The sequence below is a fragment of the Narcine bancroftii genome, chromosome 1 (assembly GCF_036971445.1).
Source record: "Narcine bancroftii isolate sNarBan1 chromosome 1, sNarBan1.hap1, whole genome shotgun sequence".
Taxonomy (NCBI): Eukaryota; Metazoa; Chordata; class Chondrichthyes; order Torpediniformes; family Narcinidae; genus Narcine; species Narcine bancroftii.
Window position 1 is genome coordinate 12768332 of NC_091469.1, and position 17309 is coordinate 12785640.

General features: G+C 38.6%; 1 protein-coding gene across 1 annotated transcript in view; it reads left to right on the plus strand.

Annotated features, from left to right (window-relative positions):
* LOC138735497 (E3 ubiquitin-protein ligase UHRF1-like) overlaps positions 1-17309 on the plus strand; it is a 125455-nt gene that overhangs the window by 59681 nt on the left and 48465 nt on the right. Inside the window, exon 4 of the mRNA XM_069887462.1 lies at positions 526-744. Within this exon, the coding sequence (XP_069743563.1) occupies positions 526-744 (219 nt within the window). The remainder of the gene's footprint in view (positions 1-525; positions 745-17309) is intronic.

The following is a 17309-nucleotide window of genomic DNA, read 5'->3' on the forward strand; positions in this document are numbered from 1 at the left end:
TGGAGCTATGATTATCAAAACCATCATTTGTAGTTATAAAGGATTTTGAATTGATCAATTCCTTTCTGACATAATACAGTGAAGTGGTGCAGCTTGGATATATCTTTTGACTATTGGTCTGAAGATGTACTTCTGGAAACAAATTTGTATGATAGTAGAGATTTGTACAGATTAGAATTTACCCATCACCTTGTGCCTTTCCATTTGCTGTTGTCTTGGTTAGTATACTTTTGAAATGTATTCACTTTCAAGAGTGTAGATGAATTGTAAAGTAATGCCCATTTGTTACTTTATTTTTGGTCTTCTGTTGTACTGGTTTACATCATTCTAGTGTTGAAATATAATGTTCCATTGCTACAATTTTAATAAACCAAGTGTGATTTCAACTGAAGCATGCATTTGGATAAGTTGATTATGGACATTCATATTGTGATGAAGAGAACAATTTGTTTGCTTAATTATTTGATTTTGCTTGTTTGGTATTCTTGTTAATCTTTGTTTCTTTTTTCTCTCTCCTGTCTCCAGTTATCCAGAAAATGGAATAGTGGGAATGTGTGCCGAAAACGTTCGGCCAAGAGCAAGGACTATCTTAAAGTGGGATGAGCTTCGAATAGGTCAAGGTGTAATGGTAAATTACAATTTAGAGTTACCAGAGGAACGTGGTTTCTGGTTTGATGCAGAAGTTACCGCTCTGAAGGAGACATCAAGGACACATAAAGAAATCTTTGCTAAAATTCTTTTGGGGTAAGCGTTCATTGGCGTGCAGTGCAGAATGTTTACGTGTGTAGTGAATATGGATACAAAATGCAGGCACTCATAAATCTGCTAAATGATATCGAGGATATCGTGGCTGTGAGTACAATAAAGCTTTTATTTTAAGAGTAATTAAATGCAGTAAAAGATTACTTCTCAGTTTTAACTTCACGATATGCTGCTGTTGTCTAGTTGGGGAAAAATATTTTGTTGTTTTCAAAACCAAAATTTAGTGAGATTATTGCTGACCCAGCAATGGTACAATCCCAAATACAAAGACTATTAAATGATCTGTTAACGTACCAGTATAATTTCAATTTATGGATGTTACTTTGGATGACATATTTGATTTCTGCAGGAGTGTTTATTGCAGACTCAACTGATGTCCTATATATTTGCAAGCATGTAATGTGCAAAGTGGAATCTAATTTATAATGAAACATGGCACATATGTGTTTAATTAATGAAGCATATTGAAAAGTAAACTGTGGCAAGATCGAAAAATAATCACTCCAACTTGGTTTGATTGCTGGTGCCCCACAGAAACATGCTTAGCATGTCAAGTGAGAGGATCTGCTGAATAAGTGATCAGATGAGTTGCAAAGATGAATACATTTTTGTTCACTGCAATAAAAGAATAGCGAATTTCTATGGGTGCTGGAAATTTCAAATCAAATCATTCTAAGCAACTATCATAAGAGCAGACAAAAAAATGAGCTGGCAATGACTTGCTATGAATTACTTTTTAGGAGGAGGGGAAAAGGGAGCATGACATAAATTCCGAAATGCAAGCAATCTCTGGGTTATATTCCCAGGAATCATCAGCTCGTCTCTCCACAAATCAGAAATATCCGTTTTCTGTAGTAACTCGTATGGTATCGCTCTCCACTTGCTATTATTCTTTCATTTCATTCAATAATCACCCTATCACCATCTGTTCTTTAAACTATCAGAATAAGGTTTATTGTCTTGAACAAGTGTCAGAAAATTTGTTGTTTTGCGACAGCAGTATTGTGCAGAACAAGGTGCAAAAATCACTATAAATTTCAATTCCAAATACAACAGTTCAAAAAATAAATAATTAATGTGAAAAGAGAAAAAGTGTAATGGGTTCATTAGTGAGTCACAAAAATCTTTAGACTCTGTGGTTGAAGGAAAAACACAAAATGCTGGAGAAGCACAACAGCTCAAACAGTGTCCTTCATGTCGCAAAGGTAAAGATACAGAACTGACGTTTTTTTGCTTGATCATTTCATCAAGGTATGGAAGAATGTCAGCAGGTGTCTGAACAAAGGAAGGGGGGGTTTGCAAAGACAGGAGATGTTAGGTGGAGAAGGGAGGGAGGGGACAAGCAGTGATCAGGGGTGGGTGGAGGGGGAAGGGAGGGAGGAGAACTGGGAAGGGGAGGGAAAAAGGCATGTGCCCGCTCCCACCCAAGCCATTCCTCCTCCCCCTGACTGCTGCTGTCCCCTCTCTCCTTCCTCCACCTATCATATCCTGACTCCTCCTCCCCCAATCCTTTTATTCAGATGCCTGCCAACATTCTCCCATACCTTGATGAAGGGCTCAAGCCTTAAATGTTGGTTATGTATTTTTACCTTTGCTACATAAATGACACTGTTTGACCAGTTGAGTTTCTCCAGCATTTTGTGTTTAAATGTGCATTGTCTGTTCAGAAATCTTGTGACCGGTGAGAAGCTGTTTCTGTTACTTTGAGTATGTGTCTTCAGGCTCCTGTACCACCTCCTAGATGGTAGCAGTGAGAAAAGGGCATGGGTGGTGATGCTCTTTGATGATAGAAGCTTCTTTCTTGAGCACCACATCTTAAAGATGTCCTCAATGGAGCGATGACAAATGCTCATGATGCCACTTAGCCGAGTTTACGACCCTCTAGCCTTTTCCTGTCCTGTGCAGATAGAGATGCAACCAGCCTATATGCTTCCTTAATGGCCTCTGTAATTCTGCTGATAACTATTGGCCAATTTGTAGGTGGCATTTGAGTGGTTCTTAGCCACACAGTAACAAGTTGAGAGAGTAAAGCAGTGGGCTAAATATACATCCTTGAGCCACCTATGTTGATCCTCAGTGAGGAGATATTATTACTGATCCACACTGACTGTGGTCTTTTGATGACCAATGGAATACATATGCTATCCAGTCATTAATGAGTGAGGTGAATCATTTTGTTTTTATTATTGGCTTGAAAATTCTTTAAAAATGTGGAAGAACTTTATATGATAGGATTTTCATAAATCCAGCAATTGGTACAGGTGCACATCTAAAATCTGGAAAGCTCCCAAATCCGGCAAGTGGGAAGAGAGTGGCAACATGAGTCAGTCGGGCGAGAGACTGGCAGCGTGAGTCGGGCGGGTGAGGGGGGAGACCAGCAGCGTGAGTTGGGTGGGCAAGGGGGAGAGACTGGCAACGTGAGTCCGCGGGCGGTGGGGGGGAGATGGCAGCGCGACTGGAAGGGGGTGGGGGGCTTAAATCTGGCTTTCCGAAATCCGAAAAAAATCTGAAATTCAGAACGAACTGTGTCCCCCAAGTGTTCCGGATAAAGGATTGTGTACCTGTAATCTGGCAAGCCTCTGTGGTTGAATATGATGTTGATTGGAAATCTATAAAGTGCACATTTGAAACATGGTACATCCTTTCACTGAGTACAGTATGCAGGAGAATGAGGAAAGTGGGTGAGATTGGAGCAAAAATTTTTGTTCTGTGGTCGTTTGTTGACATTGATGCCTTTTGAAGAAATCGCTCATTTTGAAATTGGCCTTCCTAGTATCGGTCATTGAATGCTATAGCATGAAGTATGCCTTTTGACCCAATATGTTCATGCCAGCCAAACTTGTCTCATTTTCCTGCATTCAGCCCATATCCATCTAAGCCTTTTCCATCCATGGACCTGTCCTTTAGTCTTTTGATGGTTGCAATTGTCTCCAGTTCCTCTGGTATCCCATTCTCTCTGCTCATCACATCCTGCATGAAGATGCCCCTTTTAATCTTTTTCCTCTCATCTTAAATTTATACTCTCTAGTTTTAGAATGATCTACGTTGGGGGAAAAAGGAAATTATTATTTCACTTACTTATTCCCCTAATGGTTTTATAAATTTCTATAAGACAACACCCCTCCCCTGCCCTCCAGCCTCATTTGCTCCAGGGAGAAAATAAAAAACTTGTCAATAAATTTTAAAATTTAAATATGTGGTTGAAGCCAATTGTGGTCATCGAAGCCTATGCTACCCTAATCCACCTACAATCCCCATATGTTTTGAAGGGTGGGAGGAAACTGGAGAACTTGGATGTAGACATGGGGAGAAAGTATAAACTCCTTACAGACAAAACCAGATTTGAATTCGGTTCGCTGGCACTGAAATAGCATTGCATTAACCTCTATACTAACCATGCTGCTATGATGGAAGATGAGTCATTGAATGTGGAGGCTAATGAGAATCAAGGCAATGATCAAGGAAGCACTGTTTTGTGGTTCTGGGAAGGAGGCCCCAGGGGTGAGAGCAGAAGTTTGGAAATAGGTTTGCCAGCATTGATGGAGAGATGAGAGAAGCACTGCTATAGAAACAATTATCATCAAAAATGTTATGATGGAGAGATTGTAGGTAATGAGTGCACGGACAAAGCAATGTGAAGGAAGTGTTGTCGAGTTGGCAGTGGAAAGCATACAGTAATTATTGGTTGACTGCTGCCTTTGATTGGAGTAGAATTGCATCACTTGGCAGCTGATATAACCCAGTTATATTGAGATTGCAGATCACCCTAAAATTACCAAAGCATGGACGGTGATTGGTGCAAATAATGGCTGCTTGGTCAGAAACCATCTGCAGCTATCACCTTCTTTCTCCTCCTCAGTGACTTCACTTTCCTGTTTCCTGTTCATCTTTTTCCTCTTCTTGTGCTCTCTCTCACTTGGAAGCTTACCATGATCTGCTTTCCCACTTCTTACCTTCTCAGTCCTGCTCAATGTCTGGAGGAGATCAAAATAGTTCTCGCATGTGTGTGGGGAAAAAAAAACAAGGTTTTTGCGCATGCCAATAATTTGCCAAAGAATTTTCCAGCACCAAGATGAATCACTGCTCAAAAACTATTGAGACCTTCAACAATTATAGAAAAATACTTAAAACACTACTTGTGCCCATTTCTCCCTGTGTGCATGCAATTCCTACTTTTTAAAAATCCTCTTTAGTTTACATTACACAGTGTCGGTATAAGAGTAACTCCAGTCACTTCTGTACCAGTGATAGAAAGTTCTTCAACATTCCTCAAGTAAAATTTCTCCAGAATTCTAATTCATTGATGACACGCTTTATACCTGTGGTTCTCAACCTTTTTCTTTCCACTCACATACCACTTTAAGTAATCCCTATGCCAAGGGTGGCTAAACCGCGACTCGCAAGCCACATGCTGTGGTGAATCTGTGTCATGCTGTCAGTCTCTCACTGTGCTTGGTTTGCTTTACTGACATTGGACGTGACTTGGCAAAAGCCCTTAAGAGGTGTATGGGATTCTTTTCCTACTACTGCAAATGGGTACGTGACTACGCTACGAAGGCACAACACAAAATCTTTCCCTCTCTCTCCAACAGCTCTGAAAGCTTTTGAGAGAATTGAAACTGATATTGCCAAAGCTGCACTCTCGTCCATCGATGAGGATGTTCTGTTCCAAGTGGAAACCGATGTCTCAGATTGTGCTTTAGCAGGAACCCTTAATCAAAAGGGCAGACCAATGGCATTTTTCTCCCGCAGACCTGAACTTAATGAAGCCCAGGCTATCATTGAAGCTGTTCACTACTGGAGACACTTTCTAGCTGGCAGACAATTCACACTGATCACTGATCAGAAATCTGTAGCCAACATGTTTAGTACTAAACACAAAAGTAAAATTAAAAACGACAAGATGGCCCGCTGGTGAATAGAACTCTCAACTTACAATTATGAGATCCTGTACAGACCTGGCAAGTTAAATGATCCCTCCGACACATTGTCACGATCTGCTGCCGGTCCTCAGCTTGAAGGACTAAAGGAGATCCATAGCAGACTGTGCCACCCAGGGGTTACAAGATTCTTCCACTATATAAGGACCAATAACCTTCCTTATTCCCTCGAAGAAGTCAGAAAACTGACTAAAAGCTGCCCTGTTTGCGTGGAATCCAAACCACGGTATTTTAAAGATCCGGGGGCCACTCTCATCAAAGTGACCTGACCTTTTGAGAGGATCAGTTTAGGTTTTAAAGGGCTGTTACCTTCTAATAACAAAAATATTTTTTTCCTTACTGTAATCGACAAATACTCAAGGTTTCCCTTCGCGATACCCTGCCCTGACGTCTCGATGACATCTGTCATTAAGGCACTTGACAGAATCTTTAGTATTTTTGGTTTTCCCAGTTACATTCATGCAGACAGTCTCAGCAATCATGAATGCAGAGCTGCACCAAGCTCTGTTTCACAAGGGGAATTGCCACCAGCCGCACCACAAGCTACAACCCCCCAGGGCAATGGGCAGGTCAAAAGGGCTAACGCCACAATCTGGAAGACTGTTAATCTCGCATTAAAGACACATGGTTACTGTTACTCGGTGGCAGGAGGTACTGCCTGAGGCGCTACATTCCATTTGGTCCCTTTTATGTACAGCAACAAATCAAACACCTCATGGACGTATCTTTACTTTCCCTATGAAATCAGGAACTGTGATGGACTGGCCAGCCTGTCTATCTGAGCCTGGAACTGTGCTGCTGAAGAGACACGCTCGGACGCGTAAAACGGACCCTCTCGTCCAGCCAGTTCAACTACTGCACACTAATCCCAATTATGCCCACTTTAAATTTACAGACAGGAGCACGGACACTGTACCCCTAAGAGATCTGGCACCGCCTGGTTCACCCCTTCCGCACGTCCCTACTTGGAGTGATCCTGAGAGGTTCGATGCACCACTCCAGCCTGTGACCCCTAATAAGCATTCAGATGGCCATGCTGAGGCCCCACTGCCTCACGCTGGTGATTCTGGAGCAGGTCCAGAAGTCCTGCCATCTCACACTACAGACCAGGGAACTGTATCAACACTGCCAGTTCCAAAGGTTGCCATTCCTGCAAAATCATCACCTGCACCACCGATAAGAAGGTCTTCTCACGTTCTCAAACAACCCAAGAGTCTCCACTATTCATAAACATCTCATTATATTCTGATTGCTCTGATAGTTACTAGCCTTGTTTTGGCTATGTCAGCAAAGTCTCAATGCCATTTATTTTACTATTGTATTATGCTTAGATGTGCTTGCCTGCTTGCATATTATTCTCAAAGCTGTTATTTTAATTTTAACCCTACTACTGCTGGGGGGAGACAGTGGTGAATCTGTGTCGTGCTGTCAGTCTCTCGCTATCCTTAGTCTGCTTTACTGACATTCGTGTATTATCTCTACCACTAAAGACACTCCCCTTGGGTATAAACTCGTGGTACAATAATGATAATACATGTTCAATGTCAGTAAAGCAGACTAAGCACAGCGAGAGACTGAAAGCATGACACAGATTCACCACACATGCGGGTCTTTGTCAATACCTTACATGCCATTGAAAACAATAGTGTTAGTGTGTATGGCTTGTGATTGCTACGGCTCTCAAACATCTGAAGATTATGGTATGCGGCTCTTATGTTAAGCAAGTCTGGCCGCTCCTGCCCTATGCCATAGGTGCTCTGTGATTAATAAGGGATTGCTTAAGGTGGTATGTAGGTGGAAAGAAAAAAATTGAAAACCACTGTTTTAATCGTACCTAATTGACTCATTATGTGCACAGTTTCATAACTGCAAAGGAAATGGGCCATTGACTATTTTTCTCAAGCAAAATATTTCAGTAACAATTGGGTCTAGAACAGTGATTCTCAACCTTCCCTTCCCACTCACATACCACCATAAGCAATCCCTTACTAATCACAGAGCACTTATGGCATAGGGATTACTTAAAGTGGTATGTGACTGGAAAGAAAAAGGTTTACAACCACTGCCGTATACTTTTGGCTACTAATTTAGGACATGCACAACTGGAAGCAGTTTTTCAAAATGCAAATACTTTTAAATCCCATTTTCTATTCTATTTTCTTAGTTTAAAAAAAAATGTACTGCATGCTAGAAAGCCCTTCTGGCCCATGAAACCCATGCCATCCAAATAACCTACCAACCCTGTGCATTTTTTTGGAGGGTGGGAGGATTCGGGACCACCGGGAGAAATCCCATACAGTTCATGGGGAGAACGTATAAACTTTTTACAGACAGTGCTGGATTCAACCCCAGGTTGCTGGAGCTGTAAGTTTGATATATATAGGACTAGGTGTTACAAACTCTGACGTTTCAGTATTGATTAAATTGATCCTCTCTCATCGAGTTAGTATGGTCAGTTGCCTCAATTATATTAATGGATGATGACCATTAGGGAATATTAACCGGTATCGAGCACATCTTCATTTGTATTCTCTGGTATCATTGGGAGTTTCGGCTTTTTAAATACAAGACACCGTACTGCAGGCTGATAAGACATATCTGTTTCTCCTCGTGGTCATTTGGAGCCCAGATTGCATCCCTCCATTTTAGCCAGAGCCAGTGATTCCTCATTTCAGTCGAGGGCCTTCCCTCGGATTCCTGCTTCCCTCACATGCTTGGTCATGCATTTGGGCAACAAATTCTCTCCAACTGACTTCAACCAGGTGCACCCTGAACTTTCCAGCCTCGCTCTTCTGCCTCTGTGGCAAGATTAGTGTAGTGTCTTCTGTTCTTCTGTCTCATTCATGGTACCCTCCCAAGGAACTGCCAGCTCAATAATGAATGAATATAGAAGGGTCCCAGCTTTCTTATTGTCATGGACCCCAGTTCTGATGTGAGGTTTGCAACTTATTTTTATGCTTTCTGCAGTGTTTCCATTTGCTTTGTGTAATATGGGGAACAATACATGGTTGGATCTGACTCAAGTCCCAATAAGATTGTTTCTCCTATTTGTAACAAAAAGGCCCCTGTGTTGTATGAACTTCGAAGTAACTTTTTTTTTCCACCAGCATTATGCTCTTAAAGATTTAAAAATCTCTCCCAGATCTCTTTGTTCGTCTACTCCATTAGAATTTTTTCCAAGGGGCAGCTGGTCAATTTGTGCATCATTTGGCACTTGCATTGGAATTTGTGAGTCCTTTGCAATTGCCTTGAGCAAGTTGTTTTGCTTCTTGTTACAATCTTCCTCACGATAAATAAAAGCAGCAGTACATGATCCACACTCCTACATTCCCAACATACTCGTGTCTGTCTAGCAATCTCTTAAACAAACCTATTGTATCTGCTTCCATCACTTCCCTTGACAGCTCCATCCAAGTACCTACCATCCAAGTACCTATCCCTCTCTTATGTAAAAAAAATGTTTTAACTTTCCCCTTTTTACCTTAAATGTACAGTATGTCCTCTAGTTTTTATCCTGGGAAGATTCTGACTATTTACCCTATCTGCCTCTCATAATTTTATAAACTTCATTGTGGTTGAACAGCATTCCATCAAATTACTTTTCTAGTTTTCCTGATTCCTGTGATTTTGTTATTTGACTTGGTCAGCACTTTTCCAGGGATTTTAAAGCAGGTGTATTTGTGTGCTTTAGTTGAGTGCACATGCAATATGTCTGACTGTAAAAGTGCATACATTCCGTATGAAGTATACCAAAAGCTGTGGTATTCATTGTGATGAACAGTATGGAAATGATTTGTATATTTCTTTTAAATTTTTCGCACTGTGAACCATATCAACCAAAATACATACAAATGTTTCTCATTAAATACACACAGTGGCATTTTCTCCCTTTTTTCCCCTCTCCAAAACCAATAAATATTCAACATATACAATAAAACCATGAAACAATGTCTTCACACAATGAAAAATAAACAAGAAAAATGTGTCATCTACTTTTACACTCTGAATCAAGTTGTTTTGTCTTCTTATCGTTTTAGGGGGTGGAGGTCTGAAGCAAACCCTCTCTGTTATGTTCCATGTATGGTTCCCAAATTTATTCAAATAATGTGACTTATTTTTTTACATTATATATTATTCTTTCCAATGGAATACATTTATTCATTTCCATGAACCATTGCTGTATTCTCAGGCTCTCTTCCATTTTCCAAGTTAACATTATACATTTTTTTGCTACTGCTAAGGCTATCATAATTTTTTTTTGCACTTTATCCAATTTGAGGCCTAATTCCTTACTTCTTATGTTTCTTAGAAGAAATATCTCTGGATTTTTTGGTATGTTTTTTGTGATTTTATTTAATATTTGATTTAGATCTTCCCAAAACATTTTCACTTTCGTACATGCCCAAATTGTGTGTACTGTTGTTCCATTACCTTCTTACAGTGAAAACATCTATCTGATAATGTTGAATCCCATTCTTTTAACTTTTGAGGCGTGATATATAACCTGTGTAACCAATTATACTGTATCATGTGTAACCTTGTGTTTATTGTATTCTTCATAGTTCCAGAACATAACTTTTCCCATGCTTCGTTTTCTTATCTTTTTCCCACTTTTGTTTAGGTTTATAGCTTATTTCATCATTTTCCTTATCTTGCAGCTTAATGTACATGTTCATTATAAATCTTTTTATTATCATTGTGTCTGTAATCACATATTCAAAGCTGATTCTTTCAGGTAATCGCAGTCTGTTTCCCAATTTATCATTTAAATAAGCTTTCAGTTGATGATATCCAAACATTGTACCATGAGTTATTCCATATTTGTACTTCATTTGTTCAAATGTTAATAAATTATTTCCCAAAAAACAATTTTCTATTCTTTTGATTCCTTTTCTCTCCCATTCTCTAAAGGAAAAGTTATCTGTTGTAAAAGGGATTAGTGGGTCAATAACAATTTTGGTATTTGGTAATTTGTTTCTTTCCTTTCTAAGTGGATCTTCTTCCATATATTAAGTAAATGATGCAACACTGGTGAGCTTTTATATTGTACCAGCTTTTTATCCCACTTATAAAGTATATGTTCCGTTACCTTCTCCACTATTTTATCTAGTTCTATCTTAGTCCAGTCTGGTTTTTCCCTTGTTTGGTAAAAATCTGATAATTACCTTAATTGTGCAGATCTATAATAATTTTTAACGTTTGATAACTGCAAACCACCTTGGTTATACCTCTCTGTTAATTTATCTAATGCTACCCTCGCTTTCCCCCCTTTCCACTAGAATGTCCTTATTGTTCTCTTTATTAAAGAATTTCTCTGTTAAGGAAATTTGCAATGATTGAAATAAGTATTGTATCCTTGGGAAGACATTCATTTTAAAGTAATTTACCCTCCCTATCAACGTTAGCTCTAATTCTTTCCAATGTTCTAAGTCTTCCTGCAATTTCTTTATTAGTGGCTGATAATATAGTTTGTACAAGTGGCTTAAGTTATTGTCTAATCTTATTCCGAGGTATAGGATTGTTTGTGCTTGCCATTTAAATGGTGATTCTTTTTTAAGTTCTGTGCAATCCGCATTACTCATTGGCATCACTTCACTTTTATTTGCATTGATCTTGTACCCTGATATTTCTCCATATTCCTTCAATTACTTATGTAATTCTTTTATTGATATCTCTGGTTCTGTTAGGTATACTATGATGTCATCTGCAAATAAACTGATTTTATACTCCTTCTCCTTTATTTTTATCCCTTTTATTTTGTTTTCTATTCTTATCAGCTCTGCCAATGGCTCTATTGCTAAGGTGAACAATGAGGGGGATAATGGACATCCCTGTCAAGTTGACCTACTTCATTTAAATTGGCTCGATATCTATCCATTTACTGTTACCTTTGCCAACGGTCCATTATATAATGCTTTAATCCAATTAATATATTTTTCTGGTAGATTGAACCTCTGTAATACTTTAAACAAATAGTTGTATTCTACTCTCTCAAAGGCTTTTTCTGCGTCTAAAGCAACAGCTACTGTTGGCTTCTTATTTCCTTGAACTGCATGAATAAGTTTACAGACATTATCCACTGTTTGTCTTTTCTTAATAAATGCAGTTTGATCTTGTTTTACTATTTTTGGTACACAATTGGCCAATCTGTTTGCTAATAATTTCGCTATTATAATCTGAGTTAAGTAGAGATATTGGTCTATATGATGCTGGTGTTAATGGATTTGGTATTACTGTAATTATTGCTGTCTTACATGAAAACAATGAAGACGCTGTTTACATCCGGTACCGCACGGATAGCAGTCTCTTCAATCTGAGGCGCCTGCAAGCTCACACCAAGACACAAGAGAAACTTGTCCGTGAACTACTCTTTGCAGACGATGCCGCTTTAGTTGCCCATTCAGAGCCAGCTCTTCAGCACTTGACGTCCTGTTTTGCGGAAACTGCCAAAATGTTTGGCCTGGAAGTCAGCCTGAAGAAAACTGAGGTCCTCCATCAGCCAGCTCCCCACCATGACTACCAGCCCCCCCACATCTCCATCGGGCACACAAAACTCAAAACGGTCAACCAGTTTACCTATCTCGGCTGCACCATTTCATCAGATGCAAGGATCGACAACGAGATAGACAACAGACTCGCCAAGGCAAATAGCGCCTTTGGAAGACTACACAACCAACTGAAAAACCTCACAAAGATAAGCGTATACAGAGCTGTTGTCATACCCACGCTCCTGTTCGGCTCCGAATCATGGGTCCTCTACCGGCATCACCTACGGCTCCTAGAACGCTTCCACCAGCATTGTCTCAGCTCCATCCTCAACATTCATTGGAGCACTTTCATCCCTAACGTCGAAGTACTCGAGATGGCAGAGGTCGACAGCATCAAGTCCATGCTGCTGAAGATCCAGCTGCACTGGGTGGGTTACGTCTCCAGAATGGAGGACCATCGCCTTCCCAAGATCGTGTTATATGGCGAGCTCTCCACTGGCCACCGTGACAGAGGTGCACCAAAGAAAAGGTACAAGGACTGCCTAAAGAAATCTCTTGATGCCTGCCACATTGACCACCGCCAGTGGGCTGATATCGCCTCAAACCGTGCATCTTGGCGCCTCACAGTTTGGCGGGCAGCAACCTCCTTTGAAGAAGACCGCAGAGCCCACCTCACTGACAAAAGGCAAAGGAGGAAAAACCCGACACCCAACCCCAACCAACCAATTTTCCCCTGCAATCGCTGCAACCCTGTCTGCCTGTCCCGCATCGGACTTGTCAGCCACAAACGAGCCTGCAGCTGACGACATTTACCCCCTCCATAAATCTTCGTCCGCGAAGCCAAGCCAAAGAGAAGAGACGTGAATCTGGCAAGTTTTGTGTTTCTTTTATCTGGTTCATTACTTCCAGGAGAGGAGGAATTAATAACTCTTTAAATGTTTTATAGAATTCTATTGGGAATCCATCCTCTCCTGGCGTTTTATTGTTTGGCAGCAGCTTTTTTCCTGTACTTCCTCTATTTCAAATGGTTTTATCAGTTTGTTTTGTTCCTCTTCTTGCAATTTTGGCAGTTCAATTTTAGCTTAAAAACTCTTCTATTTTATCATCTTTCCCCTCGTTCTCAGTTTGGTACAATTGTTCATAAAATTCCTTAAAGTTCTCATTAATCTCTATTGGGTTATATGTAATTTGTTTGTCCTTTTTCCTTGATGCCAATACAGTTCTTTTAGTATGTCCTGTTTTAAGTTTCCAGGCTAATATTTTGTGTTCTTTCTGCCAATTTGTAATACTTTTGCTTTATTTTTATTATGTTCTTCACCTTGTACGTTTGTAATGCTTCGTATTTTAGTTTTTTTGTCAGCCAATTCTCTTCTTTTTCGTTTTATTATCACTTTTTACTAGTTCCTTTTCTGTACTTACTATCTCACTTTCCAACTGCTCTATTTCCTGATTGTAGTCCTTTTTCAACTTATTATCTGCCGTCTAATGAAGGCTTTCATTGCGTCCCATAATATAAATTTATCTTTCACTGATTCTGTGTTTATTTCAAAATATGTTTTAATTTGGCATTCAATAAACTCTCTAAATTCTTGCCTTTTAAGTAGCATGGAGTATTACCTCCATCTATATGTTCTTGGTGGGATGTCCTTCAGTTCTATTGCTAATAACAGGGGTGAATGATCAGATAGTAATCAAGCTTTATACTCAGTTTTCCTAACTCTCCCTTGAATATGGGCTGACAACAAAAACATATCAATGAGTATGTTTTATTCCTACTCTAATAATATGCATATTCCTTTTCTCTTGTGTGCTGCCTCCTCAATATATCTATAAGTTTCATTTCCTGCATTGATTTAACCATAAATTTGGCCACTTTATTCTTTTTGCTTGTCTTTTGTCCAGTTTTATCCAATATTTGATCCAAATTAAGGTTAAAATCCCCTCCCTTCAATATATTCCCCTGCGTATCTACAATCTTCAAAAAAATATCCTGCATAAACTTTTGATCCTCCTCATTAGGTGGATATATATTGAGCAAATTCCAAAATTCTGAGTATATCTGACACTTTATCATTACATACCTCCCTGCCGGATCTATTATTTCCTCCTCTATTTTGATTGGTACATTTTTGTTAACTAATATGGCTACACCTCTAGCTTTTGAATTATATGATGCTGCTGTGACATATCCTACCCATTCTCTCTTTAATTTATGTTCCACTTCAGTTAGATGAGTTTCCTGCACAAATGCTATATCTTTTTTTCATTATATTACTCATAGCAAAACAAAATGATATCTCTGCTATGTTAGTGCAGCAATAAGGTTCATACGCTTCACCTAAGAAGAAAATTCCAGTTTTTAATGGAGATCCATTACAATGTCTGACATTTATGAAATCTTTTGAACATCACATTGAAAGTAGTACTAAAAACGCTAAAGATTGTCTTTATTACTTGGAACAGTATACTGGAGGACAGCGAAGGAGTTAGTCAAAAGTTGTCAATATATGAATCCAGAACAAGGTTTTAAAAAGGGCAAAAGAATTATTGCATCATAATTATGGCGATGAACATAAAATCGCAAAGGCCACATAGACAAGATTCTTTCTTGGTCATCAGTAAAATCAAAGGACACAAAGACTTTACAAGCATATGCCCTCTTTCTGAGAGGGTGTTGAAACACAATGGAAAGTTGCAAAAGCTGAATTTGCTTGCTAATTTGTCCATTATTATAAACAAATGACCTTATAAGATGGAGAACCAATGTTGCAGAGCTTAAGATGCTTTCCGGAAGGGATGCCACTTTTGAGGATGCTGTACAATTCTTGGAATGGCATGTATATGTTAACACTGTACCAGGGTTTGGAAATATTAAGGATATTTCAATAGTTCCTAAAGAACTAAAAGGGTCAAAGTCATCGTCTCAACAGAAATCAAATTGAAATACCTTTGTTACTCCTGTGTCAGATACAAGCATAGGAAAGAACAAGGAACAAAGGAAAAAAGATCAGACTGTTCAGGAAAGTTGTTTGTATTGCAAAGAAAAGCATGCTTTAGAAAGATGTTCACGATTGGAGAAAAAGTCGAATGACAAGAAGCTAACCTTTTTAAAGAAGAGTGGAATATGTTTTGGTTGCTTGTGTAAAGAACGCATCAGCAAAACTTGTCATGTTAGTCATGGGTTTGCTTATTACAAAGAAATGACAACTGAAGTCAAAGACAAACAGTCTTACTGGGGCCAGTGACAAAGCCTTCTCAATAGTTCCTGTGCAGGTTAAAGCTAAAAAAGGGGAGCTTCATATTGAAGACCTATGCATTTTTTGATTCAGGAAGTACCACCTCATTTTGTACTGTTGAATTAATGAATTAACTTAATCTTCATGGTAAAAGATCACTGATCTTGTTGAAGACAATGAATAATGAAAAGAACATTGAAACTAATATAGTTTCAGGTTTACAGATTGCTGGATTGAATAGCAATGGATTTTGCCATCTTCCAAGTGTATATACTCAGAAGATTCTGCCAGTGAATAAGAAGAATATTCCCAATCAGGATGATATCAAACAGTGGGATCATCTAAAAGATCTTTGCTTACCAAAAATCAATGCTAAAATTGAAATATTAATTGGATTTGATATACCAAAGGCTCTCGAACCTCCAGAAGTAACAAGGAGTCAAATGACAGGCCTTATGCTTTGAGAATGTTGCTTGGATGGACAATTAATGGACTATTAGGAGGAAAAATGAATAATGATCAGGAGTCATTGAGTGTAAATGTCAGTCGAATTTTGGTTGCCTACTTAATGATTTATGGTAAGAACAGTTTAAAATTGATTTCCCTGAATGTCTCACAGATATTCAAGAACCTTCAAAGGAGGACAAGCAGTTTCTGGATTTAGTTTCAAATTCTGTTAAATATGTTGATGGTCATTACTATATAGCATTACCTTTGAAGGAAAAGGAAATGAGTCTGCCAGGTAATAAAATAATGACAGAACAGCATAGGCTGAATTTGAAGAGAAATTCATCCTTTCATTTGGACATGATGATCGCCAAGGGTTATGAAGAAAAGGTATCAAAAGATATCTTGGAATGTAAAGGTGGTTTAAAAATAAATGTATTTACCTCATCATGGAGTGGTACACCCACAAAAGAAGAAACTATGCATAGTATTTCAAGCAACTTTGTCACTGAGTTGTGCAGATTTTGCTCTCAGGAATTGTGCTGAGGAAGAGCAATTTATTTCTCAAGCTATAAGCATCATCAGAAATAATTTCTATGTTGATGATCATCTTACTTCAGTGGTTTCAGAAAAAGAAACAATAGATCTTTATCATGAGTTAAAAGAGATCTCTAATAAAGGAGTTAGCAGATTCTGTGTTTTGGAAAGATAATGTTTAAGTACATTAATAACAAAACCATGAGGTTTTGTTCCTTTGTAACTAACAGAATTAATAAGATCGAGAAGGTTTTGCATGCTAATCAATGGAGATATGTTAAAACAGTGGATAATCCATTTGATATGGCTTTACGAGGGTCAAAAGTTCAATAGTTTCTGAAAAGAGCCAATTAATTTGCTATCATTCTTCATGGTTTCATTTGAAAAACACTGTAGCATGGATTCTTAGGTTAAAAAGTATCCTTTTGAATCGTATCAAGAAAGAATCTGAAGACTCAAAAGAGCTGTTACCTAACAGTTGATGAGTTGGCAAATGCTGAATTGGAGGTCATTCGTTTTTATCAGAAAAGGGCATTTGATAGCGAGATATCAAAATTAGAGAAGAATCTGAATATTACAAAAGCAAGTCATGTTTACAAGCTAAATACTATTCTTGTAAATGATGTATTGAGAGTAGGAGGAAGTTTGGAAAAAGCAATAATGCCAAAAGAATTGAAATATCTAATTATCTTAGCTAAGGAATTTCATATTTCTGAATTGGTTGTTCAACGTATACATCAAAAAAACAGGTCATGCTGGTTGTAATCATGTGTTATCAGAATTATGCCAGAAATATTGGATACTTGGTGCTTCATCATTGATCAAAAGAAGTATATCAAAATGTGTTGATTTTCAATGTGCAAATGCTAAACCTGAACAACAACAACACAGCGAATTTG